The sequence below is a fragment of the Penicillium samsonianum genome (assembly GCF_028829775.1).
Source record: "Penicillium samsonianum strain IBT 33392 chromosome Unknown utg000003l_segment0_segment0, whole genome shotgun sequence".
Classification (NCBI taxonomy): Eukaryota; Fungi; Ascomycota; class Eurotiomycetes; order Eurotiales; family Aspergillaceae; genus Penicillium; species Penicillium samsonianum.
In genome coordinates this window covers 2,048,243-2,075,168 of record NW_026643261.1, presented here as the reverse complement: position 1 = coordinate 2,075,168, position 26,926 = coordinate 2,048,243, and the positions used below count along the sequence as shown (strand labels likewise).

General features: G+C 49.5%; 10 protein-coding genes across 10 annotated transcripts; 6 read left to right on the top strand and 4 right to left on the bottom strand.

Moving 5' to 3' along the window:
* Window positions 1-23: 23 nt before the first annotated feature.
* N7471_004366 (NAD(P)/FAD-dependent oxidoreductase) lies at window positions 24-1,407 on the top strand (the record flags this gene model as incomplete). Its single annotated transcript, XM_057277085.1, has 2 exons — window positions 24-233; window positions 310-1,407. The coding sequence occupies 2 exons, from the start codon at window positions 24-26 to the stop codon at window positions 1,405-1,407; spliced, it is 1,308 nt and encodes a 435-aa protein (XP_057136695.1).
* Window positions 1,408-1,766: 359 nt separating this feature from the next.
* N7471_004365 (uncharacterized protein) lies at window positions 1,767-4,256 on the bottom strand (the record flags this gene model as incomplete). The annotated part of the gene is made up of 9 exons (XM_057277084.1): window positions 1,767-2,260; window positions 2,316-2,499; window positions 2,560-2,732; window positions 2,786-3,056; window positions 3,112-3,650; window positions 3,697-3,852; window positions 3,901-3,998; window positions 4,049-4,171; window positions 4,216-4,256. The coding sequence occupies 9 exons, from the start codon at window positions 4,254-4,256 to the stop codon at window positions 1,767-1,769; spliced, it is 2,079 nt and encodes a 692-aa protein (XP_057136694.1).
* Window positions 4,257-4,583: 327 nt separating this feature from the next.
* Window positions 4,584-6,077, bottom strand: N7471_004364 (uncharacterized protein; the record flags this gene model as incomplete). The annotated part of the gene is made up of 1 exon (XM_057277083.1): window positions 4,584-6,077. One exon carries the CDS (start codon window positions 6,075-6,077, stop codon window positions 4,584-4,586), a length of 1,494 nt encoding a protein of 497 aa, XP_057136693.1.
* Window positions 6,078-6,359: 282 nt separating this feature from the next.
* N7471_004363 (GTPase-activating protein GYP6) lies at window positions 6,360-8,838 on the top strand (the record flags this gene model as incomplete). The annotated part of the gene is made up of 6 exons (XM_057277082.1): window positions 6,360-6,382; window positions 6,430-6,547; window positions 6,601-6,759; window positions 6,840-7,357; window positions 7,412-7,554; window positions 7,613-8,838. 6 exons carry the CDS (start codon window positions 6,360-6,362, stop codon window positions 8,836-8,838), a joined length of 2,187 nt encoding a protein of 728 aa, XP_057136692.1.
* Window positions 8,839-9,906: 1,068 nt separating this feature from the next.
* N7471_004362 (serine/threonine-protein kinase) lies at window positions 9,907-13,797 on the top strand (the record flags this gene model as incomplete). Its single annotated transcript, XM_057277081.1, has 5 exons — window positions 9,907-9,931; window positions 10,298-10,442; window positions 10,505-11,220; window positions 11,278-13,470; window positions 13,529-13,797. 5 exons carry the CDS (start codon window positions 9,907-9,909, stop codon window positions 13,795-13,797), a joined length of 3,348 nt encoding a protein of 1,115 aa, XP_057136691.1.
* A 1,646-nt stretch (window positions 13,798-15,443) lies between these two features.
* On the top strand, window positions 15,444-17,657 carry N7471_004361 (F-box domain protein; the record flags this gene model as incomplete). Its single annotated transcript, XM_057277080.1, has 1 exon — window positions 15,444-17,657. The coding sequence occupies one exon, from the start codon at window positions 15,444-15,446 to the stop codon at window positions 17,655-17,657; it is 2,214 nt and encodes a 737-aa protein (XP_057136690.1).
* Window positions 17,658-18,368: 711 nt separating this feature from the next.
* Window positions 18,369-18,870, bottom strand: N7471_004360 (uncharacterized protein; the record flags this gene model as incomplete). The annotated part of the gene is made up of 3 exons (XM_057277079.1): window positions 18,369-18,574; window positions 18,626-18,719; window positions 18,787-18,870. 3 exons carry the CDS (start codon window positions 18,868-18,870, stop codon window positions 18,369-18,371), a joined length of 384 nt encoding a protein of 127 aa, XP_057136689.1.
* A 681-nt stretch (window positions 18,871-19,551) lies between these two features.
* Window positions 19,552-22,632, bottom strand: N7471_004359 (uncharacterized protein; the record flags this gene model as incomplete). Its single annotated transcript, XM_057277078.1, has 4 exons — window positions 19,552-20,828; window positions 20,881-20,973; window positions 21,029-22,030; window positions 22,083-22,632. The coding sequence occupies 4 exons, from the start codon at window positions 22,630-22,632 to the stop codon at window positions 19,552-19,554; spliced, it is 2,922 nt and encodes a 973-aa protein (XP_057136688.1).
* Window positions 22,633-22,904: 272 nt separating this feature from the next.
* On the top strand, window positions 22,905-23,968 carry N7471_004358 (Efg1 domain-containing protein; the record flags this gene model as incomplete). The annotated part of the gene is made up of 2 exons (XM_057277077.1): window positions 22,905-23,322; window positions 23,388-23,968. 2 exons carry the CDS (start codon window positions 22,905-22,907, stop codon window positions 23,966-23,968), a joined length of 999 nt encoding a protein of 332 aa, XP_057136687.1.
* Window positions 23,969-25,111: 1,143 nt separating this feature from the next.
* Window positions 25,112-26,773, top strand: N7471_004357 (uncharacterized protein; the record flags this gene model as incomplete). The annotated part of the gene is made up of 1 exon (XM_057277076.1): window positions 25,112-26,773. One exon carries the CDS (start codon window positions 25,112-25,114, stop codon window positions 26,771-26,773), a length of 1,662 nt encoding a protein of 553 aa, XP_057136686.1.
* Window positions 26,774-26,926: the final 153 nt, after the last annotated feature.

Sequence of the window (26,926 nt, the reverse complement as noted above, 5' to 3'; positions counted from 1 at the left end):
TCGCATTTCACCGAAGACCGAAGATGGGTATCTCCAAATCCGACCCGATCATCATTGTTGGCGGCGGAGCCTTCGGGCTCTCCAGCGCTCTTCATTTGACTCGCTCAGGCTTTACGAATATTTCCGTCTTTGAGAGAGACGAGCATATTCCTCCTCGTTATTCGGCCGCCAATGATTTAAACAAGATTGTGCGCGCGGAATACGAGGATCCATTTTACACCGATTTGACAATCGTAAGTCACTATCTTCGATGTAAGTATAGTAACCGAGTTAGTTACTGACCGGTGACTTGTTTTATCCATTAATTAGAAAGCCATCGCCGCATGGAAAACCCCTCTTTTCGCACCTCATTTCCACCGGACTGGATTCCTCCACTGCGTGTCTGGCGAAGCACCCCAGAAAGCCATCGACACCCTCAACAGATTCCGGGCTTCGGCAAACGCAAACGATCAAATCAAATCACATGTCGTACCACTCAAGGGCGAAGATGATATTCGTCAAGCCTGCTGGCAGCTCGACGGCCCATTGCCCGGATGGAATGGATACCTGAACCGCTTCGACGGGTATGCACACTCCGGGAACGCCCTGGCAGGAGTATATCGCGCTGCGCAGGCAGCCGGCGTGCGCTTCTACCTCGGAGAACGTGGCGCAGTCGATAAAATTGTCTATGTCAGCACACTGCAAGGCAAGAAAAGCTCCGGGATCCGAACGAAGGATGGGAAGTTCCACCCCTCTTCGTTGGTGATTGTCGCAGCGGGCGGTGCAGTTGGCCGTCTGGTCCCGGAGATTGGGAAGAAGGTCGTGGCCAAGTCGTGGTCTGTTGCGCATGTCCATCTTACGGATGAAGAGACTTCCGCGCTGCGTGGTATTCCTGTCACCTATGCTCGTGATCTGGGATTCCTCTTTGAGCCAGATCCTCAGACGAACTTGTTGAAGATTTGCCCTATGGGGGGAGGATATATCAATACGGATGCTGAGACTGGGGTTTCTCATGCTCCTGGGACCTTGGAGGAAAGTGCGTTTGTGCCGGAGCATGATGAGAGGCAGATGAGGAAGCTGCTGGCGCAGACTCTTCCAGCGCTTGCGAATCGTCCGCTGGTTAAGAAGTCGCTTTGCTGGTTTGCTGATACTGATGACTCGGACTTTATCATTGATTTTGTTCCGGAGACGTCGTCGTCGGTTGTTTTGTTGTCTGGGGATTCTGGACATGGGTTCAAGATGTTCCCTATCTTTGGATCGTGGGTTTCGGATTTCCTGCAGGCTGGTCGGCAGCGTGAAGCACGGTGGAAATGGAAGCATACCGATCCCAATGAGGGCAAGGGAAATTGGGGTGGTGATGTGAGCTGGCGTCTTGGAGAGTCGAAGGAGCTCTCTGAGATTCGCCCTGCGATATTGTCTAAACTTTAGATTATTTGAATATTTGAAGAGTATATATGTGTTCATTTTTACGGCATTTTCAGGTTCAAGACAAATAAGAATCGTCGGTCGCTTATGCGGCCTTGTCAAGTTTTTTTTTAGTAGTATTTTATGGTAGCTTTCTCAGATAGTCTTTCTAGATGTCTGCTTTCATAAATGCTTTCTCTCTCTTCTCAGTATGTTAGCTAGACAGCAGAAAAAGGCGCAAATGGCTTCATTTGTGAAATGGACTTTTCTATGTATAACCTTTGACGTATCATTAAACATTCTTCGTAGACCAGCTAGATATGTTTCATTGAGGACATCAGTAGATACCAATTTGTAATTCGTCAATTCATCAGACATTCAGTCTACCATATACTATGTTCAATCATCGCATTCGACACCCACTCAGTATCATAACTCTCAATCGAGTCCGCAACAGCCATAATCTCAGCCGAAGTCAACATCGTACTAAAATCACACTCCACATCCAAATCAGCATCCGGCCTCAGAAGCGCATCATCATATCGAATAGATGGTGGTATAGCCCCAGTAATCGGTGTTTCAGAAGGGGAAGCTGGGCCAGGAAGAATATCAGCCCGTTGGAAGAAATCAGGGACTGCTAATTGTCGAGGCTGATCACCAGAGATACATCCTAATAATGTCTCGTGAAGCTGCTGGAGTTCGGATCGCCGGAACCTAGCAACTTGGTTTCCGTCTCTGATCATTTCGTCGAAGATCGCATAAGCTTTTTCCAGCCAGTTGGGGTGGCTCTCGAATACTCGCGGGTCGATTGCTGGGCCCATCAGGAGGATGATTGTGGATACGAAGACTGATTCTAGATCAAAGGGGAGGAAGGTTTCTAAGAATTTGGATGTTAGTTGAGAGGGCCTATCTGTAGCGAGAGGTTGTTTTACCTAAGAGGCCTTGACTCTGTAAACTGGAGAGAATGCTGATGATGTGCTGGGCGGATTCAAGACACATTTGCATCAGGTTTCGGACATTCCTGGATGCGTTGAGGGATTCCAAACAGCTTTCTGGGGACTCGAAGCGGATTTTCAGAAAGCAGAATAGAAGAGGTCGGGTGGCAAGGATAATACACTGAATATCGTGTGAGTAGTCAGCAGATGCCGCTCTTCCCATAAAGAATAAGACACGTACCTGATGATATTGAAGATGTAAGTATGCTGATATTCGAGAAACTCCGCTGCCTGGATCCAAGTGTAGCGGGAATGACTCGCGAAGTTCATCGGCAAGCCCTGCTATATTCGCCAACGCTGTTTTAGTGCTGAGCAGGAAAGTCCGGTTGATGCGCCCATTGATAACATATATTGCTGTTCATTTGGTTAGGGGTAATCACCAACAATGGAGGCTCAGGGAATCTTACTGCTGTTCACCTCGGCAATGATCTGGGACAATTTGATGTGCATGCCTAATGACATTGTCTCTGATGGGTCTGAAAAGGTGGGAAGCTGTGTTTGCACATATCGGTCATTAATCGACTGAGGCAGACCCATTAAAGATGTCATTTCTCTGTCCAGAATGTAAATGGTCCACCAGATTTTGCCGCATCTTTGGACCATGTCATGTCCTAAATCTTCGACTGGCATACTAGTGTGCATTCCTTGCGCCATAGCTATCCGCATGGCTTGGCCAATCTGGAGCATTGGTCAGTTGGAATTATCAAATGAGACATTTCTTTGGAAGTCTTACGTAGTTATGTGCCGATGTTCGAAAGTCAACACACTGGTAGTATAAGGCGATGCAACATAGGATTTCCGTTCCCAACATAGGATCCCGGTACAGAGCAGTCGGATCGGGTAGAAGCTGTAAAGCTTTGACGAAATAGCACACCCCCGGTGGCTTTTTACCTTGAGCCTTGGGCTGAACAAATCCTTTCCCAAAAGCCAAGATGAGGAGAAAGTGGATATACCACAAGCTATTTGTCATGGATTGCCCACCCCCCGAGTAAAACTGCTGCAAAGAGCTCATGAACTCATCTTCTTCGAAAAGATGGTACAATTGCCCGCATCGGAATTGCACGGCATTGATCAGATACATGGTGTGGTCCCGAGTCGGGACAACTGGAAGGTCTGGTCCCGGACTTGTTCGTAACCCATCCCATCCCAGTTCATAGGTCGTTTCATCAAATATTAAAGTTTCTGTAGGTAGTGCATCCTGATAGAGGTGCTGATGTGCCAAGCTGAGAACTCGCCGAGTGAACGACCAGTTGGATGATGTTCCAAGATAGACTGTAGATGTTAGAATCGCGCATCCCAAGAAACAAGCGTAACCCACATGTGCGACCATTTGCTGCGGACATAAAAGCAGGAGGACCGGTAGATAACGGGTTGGCTAGCCCAGAGTCTAGATCCTCCAGGTCCTGGGCTTCATCGTGATCCTCTGGTGTACTAGTCCTCTCCAAAGTAGGTACACGATCACGATCTTTGGGGTCTGCAACAGGTTAGTAGGTATCCATATAAACAGAAAAGCAAGACAAACCAATGGTTTGAGTATCGAAGTTCGAGCTGAAAGGGCTCACTTGGCCCTTCACGCTCTGCTCTATACGCGCAATCTTCTGCTGCAGTTCCAGAATGTAGCTGCGATAAATGTGAGTTATCGATTCTTCTCAAGACTCCATTTGACTTACCCTCTTGTTACCAGGATTTTCTGATCCCGATCGTTGAAGATGCATGAAAGCTTTCGCTTGCTGCACCCTTCGCAGGGCTGCGCCCCGGAGCATTTGATCTTTTGTCTCCGGCATCGCACACAACTAAATTGTCAGCAGTGTGCATACTAATTTAAGGTCTCACTCACGCATTTGACGATCGTTTTGTGACTCTTCCATTACCCGCCATCTGTGGTGTGATATGTTAGAAATCAGTCGGGATGGCCGAAATGCGGGGGAAAGGTTCCCCGTGAGCCCGTGAGGGCCGTGAGGGGGATCTCTCGTTATCAGAAAGAGAAAGACGAATCAGACAGTTTGGCAGAGATGTGGATACAAAATCTTATCTCTTCTAGAGACGAGAGGAGGGGGAGAGATTGGTACATGTCCACGGGTATGTCGTCGGGTTCCCTCCCGATAAGTCGAATGAACCTTTGGAAGGTCATCTGACATTTCCCTTTAGTTTTCTGTCCATTCATGTACAACTTCATTTTCCTTTTTCTATGTAAATATGTAGCTTTCAACGCTGCCCGAGCAGATTTCGATTCGTCTCCCAAAATTGTCTGCATGCCGTGTGGCCCCAATGCTCAGTCCACCACTCTCCGAAGCTATCTTGGACACCTTGTTCGTCCACCCGTAACACCCGCTCATCTCTCTTAAGCGAACAGAGTGCACATGGATGAGAGGCCTTCAGTGCGCCCTGGTCCGCCCGCGCCGTAATAACCTTGAGCGCACTGGGATCTGGGACCGTAGGGATTGGCCGCTGGCCTGCGGCTTGTAGAACAGCGTTGAATATCGCCGCCCGTTCACGCCAAGTAGTAAGCACGTCAACAGCGTCTTGTTCTTCTTTGATGTTCTCTTGCTTGTTCACGCTGTTAAGTTTCATACCACCGACTTTGCCAGAACGGGCAGGGCCAATTCGCATGCTTTGACTAAGAATTGTATCACGTTTCCACCGGAGACTTCGCCCTGCAATTACGCGGGCGGCCGATTGAAGTACATTGTGGATATTTAAGGCTGTTGTTGAAACGGTGTTTGAGGATGAGGATGACGGTGGGGCCGAGGATCGTAGCTGGGTTTTGGCGAGTGCAGCCTCCTTCTGGAGATTCTCGAACACATCTAAGAATAACTCGAGAAGGACTGATGGCGGTGGGATATTTGTTGGACGGACGGTGGCTGCGGGGGCTGTGGTTCCAGAAACAAAGCTACTAGGAGCTGGGCTAGGGACCGTCGGTGGTGAGGTGGGTTTGGATTTGGGCACAGGCTTCACACTGGGCCCATCTGAAAAATCACCCCAGTCGTCGAACGCATCCTCGTCCCAGGTTGATGCAGCCGGCTTATTGGATTTAACGGGCGGTTTTGTAGGTGGTTTTGTTTTCTTCTCGGAGACCATGGGGGGAGGTTGGCTAGCAGGCGAATCGTCGAAATCGGCCCAGTCACCAAACGAATCATCCTCCCATGTCGCCTGGGCTTGGTTATTATTAGGTCCGAGGTCTTGGTTCTTTTTGGCAATTTTCGACGGATGTTTCACAGCTGGTGCGGAGTCTTGCATTGAGAGTGAATCTAGCAAGTCAATTGTTCTAGAAACATGCGAATCATTTTGCCGAGGCTCTGGTTTTGGAGATGTAGCTGTCCTTGATTGCTGAAGAGTTGTTGATTGTGCATGCAGAGTGTTTGAACCAGGGCCCTCGAATTCACCCCAGTCATCGTCTGTATCATATGCTGGTGTGTCAAATGCTGCATCGAATAATACATCGCTATGCGGATTCAAGGGAAGGTCAAATTCCTGATGACCAGGGCCCTGCCACGAAGCTGCTGGAGTTGCAAATTGACTGACTGCTCCCGGGGTCGGATTGGGACGTTTGTTGTGCTCAACACTTCCCGATGACCCGAAGAAATCGATGTTCTCGTCGACATCGAAGAATGAGTTTTTCTGGTATTGTGATGGCTGCTGTCCGGACCTATTGTCTGGAGTAGGCGCCTGACCAAACTCTGCTAGCAGATCTGCGGACATTTTGAATGCCCACGGGTGTCATGAAGCTGTGAGAGGTGACATAAAGTGTAGCGGTGCAGCGATGCAGCGGGTTTCTGCAAGGGGCGGCGACACAAGATCGAATACACCGATGTCAGGCGTAATCTTTATCGTTTTACAGGTGCAAACTTCCCAATCCGAACTCAACCGGAGTATATGGGTGGAATATCGCAATAGCCAAGGGTAGCGCGAGATAAGGAACGGGCGGTCTACTATCGCCCGCATCCCCCTCATCTCCTAAGGTTCTCTCCGCCAGCCCCAACAATGAGAACCATTGAGGAGACCAGGTATTTCCCCCTTGTCTGCTAATTTCTACTTGTACTGACCGTCGTAGAAAGAGATGGGACACCCTGTTCTCCGACAATGAAACGACTTCCGATCTCCGAGCGGCGTTGCACTCCGAGCAAGGAGGAACCCTGTGCAATGACGGACTGAGATCGGTTTGCTGGAAGGTTCTGTAGGCCTGACAACGTGAGATGGAGATATATGCTCATTCTTTATGCAGGCATTTCTACTCTTCGACGGGTTGGATAAAACCGAATGGGCGCCTAAACTCGACGAATCCCGGGATGCTTATCGTGCGCTGCGAGATCATTTCTTGAAATACATCGAACACCCAGACGATTTAGAGTCGACTGTTGATCCGCTGGCGGATGATGAGCAGGTATGTGAACCACCCTCTCGCTGTGCTTCGCCAAGCTTGAAGAATCCTCCTATCTAACTAATTCTTGTTGGAACAATCAGTCCCCTTGGCAAACACTCCGACACGATGAGACGCTGCGTACCGAGATCCTACAAGATGTCGATCGATGCTTGCAGGAAAACTTCTTTTTCCAAGAGCCCGACACGAAATCAAAGTTGACTGATATCCTGTTCGTCTACTCGAAGCTTAATCCGGACGTCGGCTATAGACAAGGAATGCACGAATTGCTCGCGCCTATTCTCTGGGCAGTAGACCGAGACTCGGTGAAGCCACACCCCGGAGGACTTAATGGGAACAAGGACAAAAGTGAGGGTTTGATGTTAAAGCTTCTTGATGCGCAATATGTGGAACATGATTCATTTACGCTGTTTCTATCTGTCATGCAGACGGCCCGCATATACTATGAACACGGCGAGACACGGTCGGCAAATGGCCAGATGGATGTCATTCCGATAGTTGATCGGTGTCATTATCTCCATAAGGAAGCTTTGGCGATTATCGATCATGAGCTCTCTGAGCACCTGGAAGCTGTGGACGTATTGCCCCAAATTTTCCTAACGTAAGTCACTTTTGGACACCTATCCATCTTATTCTATACTAACTCATTGAAAAGCCGCTGGATGCGCCTTCTGTTTGGGCGAGAAGTTCCATTTGACGATGTCCTGATGATGTGGGATCTACTGTTTGCTCATGGACTACGGTCTGATCTTGTTGATTTCACGTGCATTGCAATGCTGCTCAGAATTCGTTGGCAATGTTGGTCGACCTGCTCAATTCCTCATCGTGTCTTATTTCGCTGACATGCATCATTTAGTGCTTACGGCCGACTATACAACCGCCTTAACATTATTACTTCGCTACCCTTCGCCTCAACCACACACACCTCAGACTTTTGTGCTTGATGCACTCTATTTGGAACAGAACCCTACCGCCGATCGAGGCAGTTTCATCATATCGAAATATTCAGGTAGACCATCCGATTCCAAAATTCGCAACCAAACTAGTACACGGCCCACGAGGAAGGCCTTCCTTTGGGAAGACTTTAAGAGACGCAGTGAAAGCAACTCACCTGCTAGATCACCAACCCGAAACAGCCCCAAAAGTCTTGAATCTCTTTTCCAAGACGTCTCCCAGGGAATTCAACGCCGGACGGAGACCTGGGGCGTAGCCAAAGCTGTTCGAGGCGCCGTGACAGAAGCCAGGAAAAATATGCAAACAATGCATTTTGAACCAAATATGCGTCCTGGCTCTTCGAGGCCTATTTCCGCAGCATCGGCATCGGACATACAAACCAAAGCGCCCATGGCGACTCCGGCGGCCTTGGCCAGGCTGGAAACGAAGATCAATCTACTCGAGGAAAGGAACCAAGCTTTGGCGACGATTTTGCGCGAGGCACTGGATGATCTTGGCTCGCAGCTGGCAAATAACAAGGACCTCGATTCTGATACAAACAGCGCAGTGAAGCAGGCCTTGGTGAAAGCTGAGAGTGTCCAGGTCTGCCTCGGAGACTCTTCCATACCAGTAGATCCCCCTCTTGACCCCCGTGTAGATGGTGCATTGAACCAACCGGACGAGCTACAAGAGACAGTCACCTCCACAGTGGGCAAAGCAGAAGGCAACATTGTGGCGAACGAGGATCAATCCCGAACAATAAATGCCGCCAAAGCGGATACAACCGGGCCGAAAGCCGAGAGTGGAACCAATTCTATCCTAGATACGACAAGTCGGACGAACAGTGACAGGAAGACCGAAAGTGCGCGGGCAAGCCCCTCGCGACCAACTGTGCGACCTTCTATGACGGATTCGGGATTTTCATGGATGCTTGGCGGTGGTCGGAACCTGTCGGGCTTTGTTAGCTCGACATCGCCGCCGCCGGAGCAGACTCGACATCTAGATCAAAGCCGAGGGAAACCCAAACCCAATGCCTTGTTCGGATTGAGCGGAGATGAAAATCCAGGGACCGATTCTGAACATAGTGAATTGGCGCTGTACAGCCTTCGGGGCTCTCGGGACCCTCTGTCAGGGACCGGCCCACCATGATATCTCCGGATTTGGCCCATGTCACTGCTTGCGTATGCACTGGAGATACATACTCTGGGTCGAAGCTAGTCCCACTTCTTATCTCCTCTATAGGCTGCATTATTATCATTTCCCGTGCAGGAATTAGCTGCGGACACCCACGCCACAAAAGGAGGCGTCTATTCGGCAGAATCTAGTTTTCTATACCACTTTCTGCCTCAATTTACGATGTGAACCAGTCTTCTAACTTCATAGAAAGCAAGTAACCTTTTTTTTAAGGGGTCAAAGTCCCACATCAACGCGCTCGGATCTATTGAAAAGCCACTTTGCATCATGAGTCTCTTCGATGGGAAATAACTTGGCCATGACATCCTGCATTGGCGGAGCGGGGTAATTATCTTCGAGTATTAGAGTGGTAGCTTGGTACTTAGTTCTATTTAAGATATATCAGCCATGATTTCTATCTTGTATATAGATCTCGGGCTGATTCTACGAGTCTTCAGTGGTAAGTTTCTCCGCCACATGGGATAGAAACATGTCGATCAGCCGATCTAAACAAGGCAAATCATCTGTTCAGGGTGAATGTATATTTTATGTGTTTATTTCGTGTGTTTGTTTTTGAAGGAGAAATGGTTGTTAGATATAAAACCCATATAAAAAAACGACATAAAATACAATAACAAATGAGCTATTACATCACGGAGAGAGGGACCCAGTTCCCTTTTTCTCGCTGGCGTTTTCCTCTCCCCACTCTCTCTCTCTCTTCCCCGCCGCTCTTTTTCTTTTTTCTCCCCCCTTGAAACCTTTACTACCTCGAATTCTGCTTGTTCTTCACTTTCTGCGTGCCCAGCCGCGACGCCACATATGCCGCCTGAGACCCTACGAGGCAGCTGCCCGCTCAACCCCCGTCACAGTTGCGAATGACCGGCCCATACATGTCGCATACCCCCGATACATTCACGAGTGCTCGCCTCGATTGAGCCTCGTACTTTTTTTTGTCCCATCTGATCATCTGAATTCGAAGCCGAGGATAACAAACAAAAACCCAAAAACACGAGAGACAAAAGAGAGAGCAGAGAGACCTCGGGGATGGGGTCTGCTTACAACCATGATGGTCAGTCATGCGCACATGCTTTTTTTATGTTGATCATTTAGTCTTTGTTTCACATTTCATGGGCCTTGGGGAACCAGTGGAGGTGAGGGGAAAAAAACAGGTTATCGTGGTACTCAAATTGAGCTTACGACTCATCGAGCACCCGAAATGAAAGGGTTTGGAGCAACCAGGGCGCGAATCGATCTTCTCCCAGGCGAATCACGATCACCCGCTAGCACATGCTCAGAGATGCATCTGACCGCGGAAGTCAGCCGTCTGATCATTCGAAACCATCACATTTTCTTCAAAGGCCCGTGAAATGGAAACTTCGAGACGCACCGATTGAGTTGATAATAAGCTAGGTGAATAACGCTGATCAAAACTTAGGCGAGCCGAGTCCTCTTTCGTCGCCGTTAGGACCCCTCTCTGAGTCGCCCGAATCCGAGCCCGGACTGCACAACCTTTCTTTACAGACAGATCACCTCAGGAGCTCGGCAGGCAGTGTTTCTTCGGGATATGACCCTCTTTCCAGGTCAGCGACAATATTCATTCTACTTTCTAACACAATGTTTGACACTTTCTGCATTTCAACAGATCTCCGTTATTCGAGAACGACCATGGAATTGGTCCGTCTGGGCTGGATCGTATACGCCAAAACCAACCCTCGCGAGTACTGACCCTTCCAAACATGTCTTCCTCGTCGCTATCGCTAGCTTCCATGCCTGGCCAGCGCCCCGCTCCCTCTCCCCGCTCTCGCTCGTCATCTCGAGCTCACACCAGTCACTTGTCGAGCCGAAGTTTCACGGATCTAGAAGACCTACACCGGTTTCCCCTGGAGTCTCTACACTCCTTTTCCTTTGCTCAACAGTCCGAGGAATTTCTCCACAGCCGTCAAAACATTCTCAAGAGGTCTATTGATTTCATGCGCGACCGGATGGGATGGGCCGCAAGCAATGCCGCGATCGCCAACGCACAAGCAAACGCCAGCGGGGACACGGAGATGCAGGGTATGATGGACCTTTTGGCCCGGGCAAATATGCTCGAAACCCAGGAAAACCAAATCCAAGGCCGTGGACCCATCACAGGACCCGCAGAGATTAATGGCGGCAATATCTTTGAGAAAGCCTTCTCAGATAGTGATTCCTCTCCGGTCAGCACCCGAGACGGAACTCAGGATTTCACCTCCCCGGGGTCACATCCCTCCGACAGCTCCCGTTCACAATTGTTGAGCCCGGTGCCTAGCGATCATATCTCCAACCAAAGGAGGGACCTGGTCTCTGCACCTACGTCCAGGCGCGTAAGCTTAAAACGTACATACACGGACCTATGCTCTGTCTCTCTCAGGAGCAAGCTGATGGAAACTCTAGCACAACCATACACCTCTTCCGCGGATCCTTTCGCCTCGCTTAACTCGACTGGATTGGGATTCCAGATCCCTGCCCTTCACGCGCATAGCAGCAAATGGACCCCGGCTTCCCAGGCCGTGTTTAGGACCGAAGCCCAGGAACCATGGACCATTCTGGCTGCTAATGATCTATCATGTCTCATTTTTGGTGTTCTTCAGTCCGAAGTTCGCCATCTTAGCATCCTGGAGGTTGTACAGAAGGAGCACCGGGAATGGCTCATGGCCAAACTTCGAGATCCCAGCACTGATGCCGCTGCCCGCATGCCACTTCAACCCGAAAGAGCTAACATCTCCGCCGTCAATCCCAAGTTTCGAGGCCTTGGGAATGGGGTGACAGCACAACTTCTCAGCAAACCATCTTCACGAGAAAAGTCCCGGAGAGCGCAGACTGACGACGGATATGGCTCCAGCACGAGAAACGCCCGAAACAACAACCACCCGGCTAATAAGTCACGCGGAGTCTTGCTGTGCGGTGATGTAGTCCCGATTCAGAAGCGCAATGGGTCACGGGGATCCGCTAGCGTCTGGGTTATGGAAAAGCGTGGTGGCCTGATCTGGGTCCTGGAAGAGATCACAGAGAATATTTCCTCCATCCAGTGCGACGATTCATGGAACGTCGTGAGTGCCAAAGGTGAAGTTGAAAAGATCTGGGGCCCATCTGTCGTTCAAAAAGGCCAGTCGATCACCGACCTTTTACCCTGTTTGCCATCGGAATCTCTTGAGACATCCCTCGAAAAGGGATTGGCTAAAATTGTGGAGCTGAGGCACTTTGCCGCCCGCACCGCGGCTGGCGTTTGTATTCCTGTCGCTATCGGCAAGGGAGAAGGAGATCGCACTCTCCAAGTCTCCAGCTTCCCTCATGTCGCAGGCATGATGGTGCTCTCGTCCTCGTCATTGAACGTGATCAGCTCCAACTCTGTGTTCTCTTCGGTCCTATTCGGTCAAGAAAGACCAGAGGGACTCCACTTCACCCAACTTGTTCCCGATTTCGATGAGATTCTAGATGTTTTGACCGAGGAGGACAATGTGCCACTGGTTGATGGTATTGTCATACCCGAACACAGCTTCCGACGGGCACGGACACTTTCTATTCTCCGCGACGGAAAAGCAAATGCCGCCTCTGTGTTTACAGAGCCAAGTGGCCTGCTTGCCAAGCATCGGGATGGCTCAACCATTGTTGTGGACATTCAACTGCGCGTGGTTAAGAGCGGCACCATCTTCTCAAAGAACAAGACAGAGAAAAGCAGCGATCGCAACAGTGACTCTGATGACAGTGATGATACCATTGCAGTCACAGAGTTGGTCTATGCTTTGTGGATAACTTACTCTAGACAGCTCCACGCTTCTGGACCCGCTGCTGGCCTCTCGCCATCATCTGTACCAAGTTCTAAGCCTACCTCGCCCACACATGACCCAGATTCAGATCGCCCGTCAGACACCGGCGCTGCTACCCAGATTGCCGAAAATCGCAAGAATGATGTGGAGATCCAAACTCCGACGTCAACACTCAGTCAACAACTCAGTGAGGCTGCCTCTGAACCTCTTACTGCCCGCCCCGCGCTCCCAGTTCCTCTGGTTTCGGCTGCCAATGCGAAGAACGACCCTCCGGCGAAGCGAACGATTAACGACTACGTGATTCTCGAGGAGATGGGACAAGGAGCCTACGGCCAAGTCAAACTGGCACGTTCAAAGAAGCAGCCTAGCAAGAAGATGGTGTTGAAATTTGTCACAAAGAAGCGGATCCTGGTGGATACGTGGACTCGTGATCGGCGACTTGGCACTGTGCCACTGGAGATTCATGTTCTGGACTTCCTGCGGCGGGATGGGCTCAAACACGCTAACATTGTGGAGATGGAAGGCTTCTTCGAAGACGATATCAATTATTACATTGAAATGACTCCTCATGGGCTCCCGGGAATGGACCTTTTCGATTACATCGAGCTCAAGGCCAACATGGACGAGTCGGAGTGCCGAAACATCTTCAAACAGGTTACGGGCGCCGTTAACCATTTACACACGAAAGCACTGGTAGTACATCGTGATATCAAGGATGAGAATGTGGTTCTTGATGGAGAGGGACGGATCAAGTTGATCGACTTCGGGAGTGCGGCCTACATCAAAAACGGGCCGTTTGATGTCTTTGTGGGAACCATTGGTAAGTTCCCTTTGTCTCTTTGACCGATGGGGGATAAGATGCTGACTATCTTTGTTAGATTATGCCGCGCCCGAGGTCTTACAGGGCCGGTCGTATCGAGGCAAGGAACAGGATATCTGGGCTCTGGGCATTCTTCTTTACACAATTGTCTACAAAGAGAACCCGTTCTACAACGTCGATGAGATCCTTGACCACCCCCTCCGAATTCCCTTCCTTCCTTTCTCGGAAGATTGCATTGACCTCATCCGCACGATGCTCGATCGCGACGTTGACAACCGACTCACAATTACTGAAGTCCTTGAACACCCTTGGATGGTGGAGGCTTGAATCATTTCTCATACCACTCTTCCTTCTCACTCCGCTTTTTACTTATTGAAAAAAAAAACAACCAAAATAACGCGATACCCCACAAAGTTGATTATGTTTTGATGATGGATGCAAAAATTTCCGGGGAACTGGGTATCATTTCGGGGCCAGTGTGGAGCGAGTGTCTGTTCTTCTAACTTCCTTAGGACCACGTTGATGGGTGATGATTATGAACATCGCATGATTTGTCTTATTTTTTTATCTGGGGTTATTTTTATCAAACTTTTTTTCCATCCCCCTTTTCATGGCATTTGATTTTGCGATGCCTTTTGCATATCCCTTTATATGTGACCTAGAGACCCAAGAGGGCAGACTTATATACAACATACGGAGTACGGCTTTGTGTGATTGAATTGCGGGGGAACATTTAGCGTACGTTCCAGTGGTTTTTGTGGTCCTTGGCAAAACCCAGTCTAGTGTGGCTTCGCCTTTATCATTATCATGGGGCGAATCTCCACTTCATATGCCAACCTTAAGTAGTTGGATACTATCTCCAATTTGAAATGAGGGATTTCGTTGTCATACTGAAACCCAGTGCAATGACCTAAAAGAGATAAAATTAAAAATTAAAAATTAACATAAACATAAAATAGAAGACATCCATGGATACCCAGGTGCCCAGGTGGATATGGCATGTTCCATTCCATGGTTTTTTTGCCCTCGTACCACGGGTCAGTGCCTTTTCCCCGCACATGCCCACCGACAAAAATAGTCCGAAAGAGGCGAAAATGAATCTAACGGCTTGCCTTCTCAGGAACAACTTGTCTCGGGGATGTCCCTGGATCGAGTCCTTAAAGTGGGTTCTAGAGGGGCGTCGAATCCCTTGGTTTTTCTTTCAAGGCGTCGTCAGCCGAGTGTGGGATTTGGTCTCACATCAGATGGTCTGTGCCAAGACACTGTATCGTACATAGAAATCAAGTACAATATACTCCAGAGTTACCCAAGAACAAGATGAAAATAATAAGAAAACGGCATTGGAAGGTACATGCATATATATACCAGTGCATAGTACTGGCAGGTGGGGACCGATAAGCAGATAACCTAGAGGGGGAGTACCTAGGTACTTGCGTAGTACAACATTTGCTATGTGATTGTTGGGCCAGTGCGACGTTTAGTAGATGTATCGCATTCCCTTCCGCTCTGCATTCCGCCATTTCTTGTTTCTCTTTGCATATCTGTCTCTCCTTTTCTTAACTTCCCCAATCCTCTGTATCTTCTTCTCGACCTTCTCGGTTCTCTCGGTTCTCTGTACGGCATCTTTGCCGAAACCTGTTCCACGGTTCTTTGGCTGTGGTTCCCGAGTAGAACAATAACGGTCAACGTGATTTCCCCACCCACCGACATTCTTGATCACTTCCCTCCCTCTGCTCCTCTATTCCTCAAAGTGTTGATCAATATCCAAAAGACCGGTCATCGCTGAGATCTAGCACTATGCTCATCTAAGAGCTTCCGGTGACCGCGCGCCCGTCGCTCTATCCGTTTCCACTGTCCTCCGTCGTTATTCTCGCTCGTGTGATACTCCGTACCGTGCCGACACCCCCCGGAAGACGTGACAAAATAGCAGTGGGCCAGAGAATAGGTGATACAAACTAAATCAAGTCGCCAAAATGACCTCCCAACTATCCGAGGAGATCCTACCCTCTCCGGGGAGTATCTCTCCGAACAGTCCGACCAGTTCGGCAGACCAGATCCCGTTGGAGCAACCGCCGAAACTCAAGGGTCGTCAGAAGTTACTCCAGAGTCTCCAACGCATGTCATCCAGCCCGACGCTGACCAGACGCGGACGCTCCTCGTCAACTACTAGCTACCGCCGTGATCATAAGGCTTCTCTCTCTTGTGTTTCGCTATCGTCGACGTCCTACTCGCCCTGTCTAGGCAATGGAAGTTCCTCCCAGCTCTATGGCGGCCTCAATCCTCGGCCTGCTACTCCCGGCTGTTCTAGTTCTCCGGGCGAGCCCCATGGCACAAACGCTCGCATACGTTTGATGGACACTGATAGCCCTGGTTTCACTACACCTCGCACCGTGCCTTTGCCCTTCGATGTGAGGCCAGCATCGCATGGGTCGCCACGCACCGCGACGCCGGTGGGATTTAAGGTGGAGGAGGAGGTCTCCCTTCCAGAATCCCAGCCGGCTAGATCTCTTGATTTTTGGGGCGATATGCCACAAGAGCTTAAGATGGAGATCTTCCAGTACCTCACCCCGCAGGAAATTGTCTGCTGCTCCTCTGTATCCAAGGCGTGGAATGAGATGTGCTATAACGGACAATTATGGTCCAAGGTTGATACGACCGAGTACTACTCTAAGATCCCGAGCGATGTTTTGGTCAAGCTTATTACTTCTGGTGGTCCGTTTGTCCGAGACCTCAATCTCAGAGGCTGCGTTCAGATGTGTGAGAAATGGTCCTCGGACGGAGAACGGATTTCAGATCTGTGCCGGAATGTCGTCAATTTCTCGCTTGAGGGTTGTCGTATCGACAAGGCATCCGTCTACTCTTTCCTCCTTCGTAATCCCCGTTTGGAATATATCAATCTCTCGGGTCTGTCAAGTGTCACAAACTCGGCCATGAAAGTCATTGCACGGTCTTGCCCGCAACTTGAGACGTTGAATGTTTCTTGGTGCAATAATGTCGATACAACCGGTCTTCTTCGGATTGTCCAGTCCTGTGAGCGGTTGAAAGATCTTCGGGCCAGCGAAATCCGCGGGTTTAAGGATGAGAAATTCACTTTGGCTTTGTTTGAGCGCAATACTTTGGATCGCTTGATCATGAGTCGTACCGACCTGACCGATCACAGCCTGAAGATGCTGATCCATGGCGAGAACCCCAATATGGATATTCTGACCGATCGGCCTATCGTTCCACCTCGAAAATTCCGTCATTTGGACCTTCACCATTGCCCTGAAGTGAGCGACGATGGATTGAAAAGCCTGGCCTATAACGTTCCAGATTTGGAGGGCCTGCAGATTTCCCAGTGCTCCGAGCTGACCGATGAATCTGTCATGGACGTCATTCGCACGACGCCAAAACTGTCGCATTTGGAACTGGAGGATTTGGAGAACTTGACAAACGTCACCCTGGTGCAGCTGGCTGAATCTCCATGTGCCCAACACCTGGTACACTTGAACATCAGTTACTGTGAGAGTCTCAGCGACACAGGAATGCTTCGAGTAATGAAGAACTGTCCAAAACTCCGATCCGTCGAAATGGACAACACCAGAGTGTCAGATCTGACCCTGATGGAAGCCAGCTTCCGCATCCGTCGCCGCGGGTACAGCGACGAGGTCCCCCAAGTCGGACTGCGCCTTATGATATTCGACTGTGCAAACGTCACCTGGGCAGGGGTCAGGGAAGTCCTCTCCAGCAACGCATACATCCCGCGCCCGTCCCGCAAGCCCGTTTCAACAGTGGTAACAGTGACTCATACCTCAGACGCCGGCTCTTCCCCGGCGACAAGTACCTTCGTCACTCCAGCCTCCTCACCTTCGCCACCGCCAGCGCCAACCTATCCCAACGAAATCATCCAGCTCAAATGTTTCTACGGCTGGCAGATGACCGTCGACGAACACACGAAACGTATCCTGCGCGGCGATCTCGCTGCTGCATCCCGGCTGGACCGGAAATGGGCCGAGTATATGGTCGCCACGGAGGAGGCTGGCGCTGCTGGTGCTGGTGCTCGCCGACGTCGACGTCGTGCCCGTGAAGCCGAACGACTGTACAATGAAGACGAAGACGAACACGATGCTTATGGCGTAGGCGCTATCTCTGCTCTTGGTGGGAGACGCAGACGAGCCCAGAGCGGCGGCAGCTGTAATGTCATGTGAGGCAAATGCCTCTTTGAGTTGTTGGTACTACGGCTTTTTTTTCTTCCATTCGACGTGTTCTGGGAACACCTGTCTGTCATTCGAGCTAGGCGCAAGACGCTCCTCGACTCTACTAGCGCAGGATCGCTGGTATTTCAAATGGATGTCGTCCACTTGAAATTGAAGATCATGTCATGTCCAATGATCCTTTTCAATTTTCTATGAATTACGCACGAGATGATTTTCTTTTCTGGGACAACACATTCCCAATACAACACACTTTCTTTTGCGTTTGACTTGTGTTTTCTAGCCCCTTTTTTTACTCTCTCTCTTTATATCTGTCTACCACCTATCGTCACATCTATCCCCATTCATCTCTCTCCTCGTTTTTAGCCATGGTGCCAAATTCCACGAATGGGATTTCCTGCAAGTTTTATGAGCTATCTATATGTTCACATCTTTTACCAAATGAGATGCTAGCTCTAGCATACGTATCTAGATGGGTTACCGGCGAGATGATTGGCGTTTTTAGGTTCTTACCGAATAGTTTGTCTTTTCTGAGCTTTTCAGTTTGAAATTCATGCTGCCTTACCGGCTGGCTTTATGGCACTTTGAATGTGCAGACGACTTTTCAATATGTAACCTTGGACAAGTATTTTTGGAATGCATGGATACTTCTACAACTACAAAGGAGTGATTCAAAAAGGAAGGGCAAGTCATAAACTTCATTTCCTAGGGCCTGGCCTGCAAGCCCAGGCGAGGAACATAAGAACATAAAAGAGTCTCATAAAGTCCTTGCTCTTTTTGAGCTTTGGAGGAAGAGAAGAGGCTCGAGACCCCGTTGCGAGAGGTGGGGGACGCGGGGGTCATGAACGAGAGCCGCCGGCCACAGATGAACCGCGAGACGAAGTGGGACCGCGGTGCGGCAGAGCTCACACCTAGGCACGCAAAACGTGTTAGCGCTCGATCCGATCACATCAGTAAATTACACCCTGCACGAGCAACGGCAGTGTAGATCGCTTCGGATGACTGCTTACCTTTCTTCTTCTGGCCACCTCGGCCGCCACGGTGTGTCTTCCGCTTCTACCGAAAGCCCAAGTTAGTATGTTGCTCTTTGTTATAACTGAAAGGTTGGGTGTCTTCCTCTTACATTGGTAGTGGCAGCGGTGGGGGGACGTGGACGGGCAGGGGGGTGCAGAGCTGTCCAGGCATTCATAGATGCCGCAGGACGCATGGCGTCGCAATCACCCCGGCTATGACCAGGCTATCCGCCGTACTGACAGGTCAGCTAATACCATTAGTTTATATTCATACAACGGTGACAGCGTGACTTACCCTTGATGGTTCCATGATATCGCACTTGCGGCCTGGCAAAATCAGCCTGTGGCCAGGCAATCCACAGTACAGCTAATGTCAATTAGTGCATGTTCATACGACGAGGATGGCGGGACTTACCATAGGTGGCTGTTCGTCTGCCCTTGTAGCAAAACACCTTGTGGGGTTTTGAGGTATTGACAAGAGGAGGTTCAAGTCAGTTGCTCTCTACACCTGGGCAGGTGGGCAGACTCACGGGTTCAGACGTTCAGACGTTCCTTCCTCATGTCGATTTGACCCAAGCTATTATCTACATCCCTAGCTATACGTAGCAAGGTGTTTTTACCGCCTCCGTATACACCTAAGATATCAAAAAAGACATTAAAAAAGGCATCAAAAACTCCTATGGAGCCAACTGGATCATGTCGTTCTTAAGGAAAATGTCCGTAAACGTGGCCGAGTAAGACATCTAAAAAGACGCTCAAAAAGACATTCAATCATTATTCTCACATAAATCGACTCAATTGGGTATAGAATATCGCAGAAAGACAGCCCATCTGGTCCATGGCTCAGAAGTGACAACGCAAAAACAACAAGACCATCACCGATCACAGATGCAATTACACTCTGCTACGGGACAGATCTTATGCCGCTTAAACCAGTCGCTGGCATGGTTTGCATGGAATCCATGGTTGCAATGGATACAAAACACCACGAACCGCCTCATCACCTCAGTCTCAGTGGGCGCGCGAGAACCCGCCTCAGCATCAGCAGCAATACTGGCCCGTGACATTGGGTCTGGCGAACCCAGCCACAAGGTGCAGACGCCGCAGCGCGGCATATGTCGACCACACCGCGGACACACAGTCCCAGACATGATTGTGGGTGCCAGTGGGTTCCCGGTGGTGGGATGAACATTTTCGGCACTCTTGCTAGATGGGGAGGCCTGGGAGGAAGCGTCGTGCTGAGTGAGCGGACTCGTGCAGTAGTTACAGGTGAGGCTGACTTGCTGCGGCGGTGGCGACATGAGTTTGCGACCGTCCGCAGTCACAGCAAAACGACGAGAGCCGACGTCGAATCGAGCTCGCTCGAGTTGGAGTTTCCAGGAGTTCATTTGTCGCCGGTAGGTCTCGCGCCAGGCCTCGAACTGGACAATGTGTTTTTGGTTGCTAACAAGCCGTGGCACGGTATGGCTCATTGCTAACACGGGAGTTTGGACATCATTGAATTTCCCAATATACGATTGGAACAGACCCATGGCTAAATGACCCAAGCCTGTGAGCACCACTCCTTCAATATCGCCTTGACGAATTGCATGGCTTGTAGCATCCTTCAGATACTCAGTTAGTTCGTCGTCTGGAAGCCAGCGTAGCGCGACCTCTACGCGATACTTCAGAGGTAGTGTGGTTTCCTTGAGAACTGCATTCCAGTCGCCTTTGCTTACAAGGGCTAGGATCGCCCGAGCGTATGGATCAGTGAGCTCCTTCGCGATTTCCGCACAAGTATCTTCCCAGTCTGTGTCATTGTCCCCCTTGGAGGCACCGGCGATCGCCATGGCCAGCAATTTATGAGCTTGGGTAGGGTTGTTGCTTCGAAGCCCAAGATAAGCCAGCTTAGGCTCATCTTGGAAGACAGCCAGTGCAGCAGCTTTAGTATGCTGGTTTTCGCCAGATAAGGTTTTCACTGATTCCTCCAGCTCACGGTAAGATTGCGTTGCACCACAGAGACGAAGGCAGAGTCGGCGATGATCGGGATAAGCCGTGTGGCAACCTTTCGTCTCAGGGAGGTTCAACTGAGTTGCCAAAGTTGTTACTGCATCCGCAACTGTTTTAGCATCATCCTTCTTAGCGCTGATACAACGTTGTTCGAAACCTTTCCCTGTACTTAGTCAGTTTTGAGAAATATTTGAGAACTAAGTGAACAAACAAACCTAGGTCATTATTCCAAACATTGCTCACACCTAGATAATTTAGGTCCAAGCCATTGACAACCATTGACATCCCAGAAGACTCGTTTCGAGCACCTAGAAAATTTTATTAGATGTTTGCTTGTGACCTCAAGGAAAAAAGAAAACTCACGTTCAATCCAGCCCCAGACGTCTTGCAGAGCTTGATCATCAGAGGCCACCTTTCGGTTTTGAGCCTCATCAAACAAATAACCCTCTTTGCACCGGGATTGGTTGATTGTGCATAGAGTGAGCGCTTCTTTCGCAGTAAGGGGAACACCCATCACTCCGAGAGCCATGGCGCGTTCCCGGTTCTCATGGCTTGGGACCGGCTCGAGATCAAGATTCTTTGACACGAACAGCTGACCATTTGAGTTTGCCCCATGCTCTTGCGAGGTCGAGCAGACGCGTGACCTAATGTTCCCGATCAGGTCTGAGATGGGTGAAATGTGCTCAGACAGTGGGTGAATCGATCGCACATCTGAGTCACTCGATGCGATACCACATGCCAATACACTCCGTGAAGATAGATCAATTGGTGCGCACGGGGGTCGTGCGGTGATGATCTGGGGTTGTCCATTGCCGTCGAGTGCGATAGCACTTGGTTGAGGGGACAAGCTAAGATTCATGGAATCGAATGAAACAACGCGGTCTTTTTCTTTGCAGCCACGCGTCGGGTTATCAAAGGGTACGCAAACGTCCCGCACGTGCTTGGTGTATACCGATTCTGGGTAATTTCTGGAAGATCCCTGACCAAGAGTCTCGTCTATCGAAGAGCGATACTCCTCCGGCAAGTAGTCTTTGGCAATATCGTAATTCTTGAAATGACCGCTGCTGGACAGCGCAGCGAGACTGCCTCGGTTCGTCCTTGAGAAGCGCAAGCTCCAGATGGAGGACTTCGGATCAAAAACATTCTTGAGTTCTAAAGCAGGCGTCGCTTGACCTGAATCTGCGACGCTAGCAGAAGAGCCCATTGATGGAGATGTCAGTCGAGATCCAACGCGACGGTCCCACACGCAGATGGTGCTTTCATTTGATGGAATGCAAGACGCAATGTAGTTCTCATCAAGCCAATCAATAGCCAGATTATGAACACATCGAGTGGGAAATTGTAATGATGGATTGCCAGGTCCCTCTGTTACAAAATCAGCCATGCTTTTGTGGATATAAAGCCAGGAAAGACAAACCTCTTAGATCATAGATCCGAACAAACTGGCCTTTGACACCGGTTACGATCGTATCAGGCTGATCTCGGAAGAACTTGATACTGGTGATAGGCTCTGAGCTGGCGAGCTTTCTCAAGGGCTCAGTAAATCCTCTACTTCCACCAGCAGGACTGAGTCGTTGGTTGACATCCCAAATATTCAAGCAAAAGTCGTTCCGAACGCGATCGAGGCCCGATGCCACAAGACCGTGGGCACTAAATGCAACTGCATTGCAGTACCGTTGGTTGCGGACTGGGAATGAAAGTGACTCCTTGGCATCCCCATCGAGGCGTAGGATGGTGGCCTCCCCAGATGACTGGCCCACGGCGATCAGGTTCTCATTTGAAGTAGACCAGTCGAATGCGCGAAAACCGGGCACATTGGTCAAGGTGGAGATCACTTCATGGCGTAAATGCTTGCCGTCAAACCCAGTCACCCTACACAGACGAAATGATTTCCCCGTGACATCGACTGACAGGAAGCGTTGTTCAGTGGCCGACGAGCTCGGGGACCAGCGAATGGCGGACTCCATGCTGGTCCTTTTACTAAGCTCGGTTCAGTAATTAACTCAGTGGCATGAGTAGATTCAAGCTGCCAGATACAAAAATTCAAGCGACCAATTGGAGTAAATCAAATCAATGCGACGAGAGAGGGCCGTGGTGATGCTGATCAACGAAGACGCTCATTGGTTGGCGCCAATCTGGGGGACGGGCCGATAAATCCGCCGATATCTTTTTTTCTTATCGTTTTTGCTGTAGCTTCGACCTCTTTTTTTCCCTTTCCTTTTCTGTTAGACCAACAAACATGTCTACAGACACTCGAAGCCACCGCGATCGGGCAGCTCCCTCAAAGAGGAAGACCCGGGATGGATCAGAAGATGTTCCCCCCGCCCGCAAAAAGCTGCACCGCAAGGCAGACAAAGCAGATGACCAAGTCCAATTCGAGAACTACAGCAGCAAAGTCGATGCAGCGAAGCCCAAAGTGACCCGGAAATACAAGGACAAATTTGCTCCCAAACCCGAAAAGGAATACCCATCGATCAATGATCTGAAAAAGCGAATTCGCGATGTGAAGCGACTACTCAACAAAATGGACTTGTCTGCCGATGCTCGCATCTTGCAGGAACGTGCTCTCGCTGGATATGAGCAAGATCTTGCGGATGAAACTACACGCAGAGAACGGTCATCCTTGATCAAGAAATATCACTTTGTCCGATTCCTTGGTATGTGGCCGATAAGTCTGAATGGTTTGGGGTTCTCGCTAATGTACTTGGTTTTCATTGAATAGACCGCAAAACTGCTACCAAGGAACTCAACCGACTTACTCGCCGCGAGAAGGAAGAAGATCTGGATTCGAAACAAAAGGCTCGTCTTGCGGCAAAAATCCACACATGCCGTGTGAACCTCAACTACACGATCTACTATCCTCTCACCGAGAAATACATTTCACTCTACCCCAATGGAAAACCCGATGCAACGGATCCAGAGTCTGAATTGCAAAAGCAGGAAGCCACATCCAACGACGCCAAGCCCCCGTTGTGGTCTGTCGTTGAGAAGTGTATGGAAGAAAAGACACTGGGCCTTCTTCGTGAAGGAAAGTTGCACATCAACGCCAATGGAGAGAAGATCCAATCTTCCTCATCTGGTACAACTACAGCTACAGATACCAACAAGGAGAAGAGCAAGAAAGAGCAACAAAAAGATACCAAGGCTGCTATCCACAAGGATAAGCATGTTTCCAAAGATGACAAGAATAGCAGCAAGAAGGATAAGTCTGCACGCAGCGAGCGGGCCCCCAAGAAACACGAGGCACCACAACAAGTCAATGCAGAGGACCAAGATGATAGCGATGGTGGTTTCTTTGAGTAACCAATTCATAGGTTCGATGCAGAATTGGTTTATGTCTTATTTGTCTTGATATCCACACTAGCATTTTATACATTCTATTGCAATACAGCCAAGTGAACCATCTATGTTCAACATGATTCGCCGAATAATAACCGGGTTCTCCAGCTGATACTTTGGTGCCTGTGATGTATGCCCATGGACCGATGTTGTGGCTCATCTAGGCTGTTAGGCGGAACATGAAGGAGAGTTTTTGCTATATAGGGAATACCATTGTTACATATCTGCATGAATGTTCAATAATGCTGTACTGGCTCTATGGAACTCATATTGACCTCCTTAGCAAACCCCCATCCAGTGAGCATGGCCGTAAGGTATCAAGTATAACTGCAAGTATAACTTAGCTACGTCGTTCACTTTCACTTCGTAACATATATTTCAATCTAGCCAATCAACCCTTCTTTCTGCAATCAACCCTTCTTTCTGCAATCAACCCTGCTTTTTAACCTTTCTACATCTGCTATTCTCGACTATCCGAACTTCCATCGCATTGAGCTAGCTTCAGAGTCAATGCTCCAAAGTATCAATCTTTCACAATTACCATCTGATTCCACGAGCTGCGAAATCGGAACATTAGATCAACACCTGCGACTTCTTCGCTGCCCAGATCTGACTTCATTCCTATCCCTACCTTCCATCACAGGTTCGTCCTTTGCACATCCGGCTTTCTACATTGTTTCAAAACGTCTCTGCCATCTACACATTCGCTTTACTTTATAACTCTCAGTTCAACTTTCATACTTTTCACCATTCCATTGTGACCTCACTGTTCACTACAGGTAAGGTATCTCGCTAAACGACCCCTTTGATACTCCAGTCTCCATTCTTATGTTCTGCTCATCTTCACTTCACAATTTTATTCTTCCCACAAACTGCAACTTTATAGTTATTGACTCCTATATCTATAACCTAGACTCTGCTTCATACTTCGAACTTCCGCTACAACTTGAACTTGCACTACAACTTGAACTTCGTTTTACGGTTAAACTATTTTCTTTTCAAGGTCAAGTGTCCTTGTTACCGCTCATATCTACAAATTGAGCTCTTGACTAACCGAGCGCAGATCTTCCAATCAATTCTACGATCTCCAAAGTCAGGCTAAGAAAGATGGCCCCAGCAAAAGAAGCCAGGATGGCTTGCAGTGCTGCAGATGAAGCATCATTCATTAAGCAGCAGGAACTTCTTCGAGACCGCTGCGCAAAAGCTCTCGCGGATCATCTTGAGGCCAATCCTGATGTTGTGTGGACACCCGAAGATGGCTACGGAGAGCCCCCCAAAACGGAGGAAGAGGTTGCTCGGCTTAAATTGGTTGTGGATGTCGAATTCGACGAAGAAACCGGCCAGCCAATCTTCCCTCCGGGCAATAACCGACTCTCAGATGAACTAGTGTATCTGGTGACGAAGTTCATGAACGCCCGTGATCTCGCACGACGATACCCCTACGATTTCGACAAAATGGGCCATATCAACCCCCAACGAGTCTCATCAGGTCCTGCTCCCATCATCTGGGCTCATGGCCTGCCTTTCTTCCCGGTATACAAAGGATACTACATCCTCTGTGGACGCGACCACGCCGAGTGCATTGGCTGGTTGCTTCACGAGAGGACCAGAGAGATCATGCACGCCAACCCGATCTGGTCAATTGGAGCAGTCATCGCACCCGATTCTGCAGTGAATCTACCTCACACTATCACTCGTCAGATGACACAACACAAGCCGTATGGTGCCGAGAAGGACTCGCGTTATAAGGGCAAGGCCTGGACTCGCGATATTGTGGCTGCTGAGCACCATCTCTGCGCAGTTCTGCCGAACCTGGGCACTGAAGAGATTGAGGTCTGCCCGATGTGGAGAGCCTGGGGTTACAACGCTCGTTGTGGACCTATGAAGCGTGGCGCGAAACCGACTACCATGCCGAAGGAGTTCTTCGCAAACCATGGTATCAAAGATATTGACTATGACTCTCTCGCGAGGCCATACGGCAACCACCTGATGGACGAGGATGAAGAGACAGATGATGAAACGGACCCAGATGGTGATATCGAGGTTAAAGACCCCGTTGAAAAGAGTGGTGAAATTTCTAGCAGCGGCAATCAACCCATCATGGCTCAATCTGCATCCCAAATGGACTTGAATATGGGAATCGACAGCCTGATGGAGGGTTCAAAGCAGGTTACAGAGGAGGTCGCGGAAGAGGCCAAGGAGGAGGTCCAGAAAGAGGCCCAGAAAAAGACCCAGAAAGAGACCCAGAAAGAGACCCAGAAAGAGACCCAGAAAGAGACCCAGGAAGAGGCCGTGGAAGTGGCCAAAGAAGAGGTCAAGAAAGATGTCGCAGAAGTGGTCTTGGAAGTTCCCATGAAACAGGTCACCGAAGAGATTGCCAAAGACCCTGGAATTGCCTCCTCGGACCTTGATGAGAAACAACCTGTTCTTTCCAGCAGCATTGTGGTCACTGAGAGTCTCGTCGCCGAGCAGATCAGCACTGCTGGTATCCCTTTTGGGGAGACTACGATTCAAGCCGCTGCAATTGTTCAACCTACCGAGGTGCAATTGATGACCAACCAACCTGAAACCGAACAGGAAGTGACAGTTACATCTGCTGAGATCACTCTTGCCATTGACCCGCTCAAGGTGAAGCAAATCGCACCCGAACAGCCCAGCACTGAGCAGCTGGATCACGCAGCAGCTTGTGGCTTATTTGAGAAGCCGAAAGTTGCTAACGACCCTGCATCTCAATCGGTTGCTGATGACACTGACGTCGTCATGAGTTAAGCACGAGCGGAAGTTCGTTCCTGTGCAGGATGGGGGAGACTACAATACAGAAAAACCAAATAATGTGAAAATGGGGTGCGAAATGGGATATACCTTTATGGGATATTAGGAGGTGACATATTCCAGGGGTTGCTTTTCATTGAAATTCGGGGT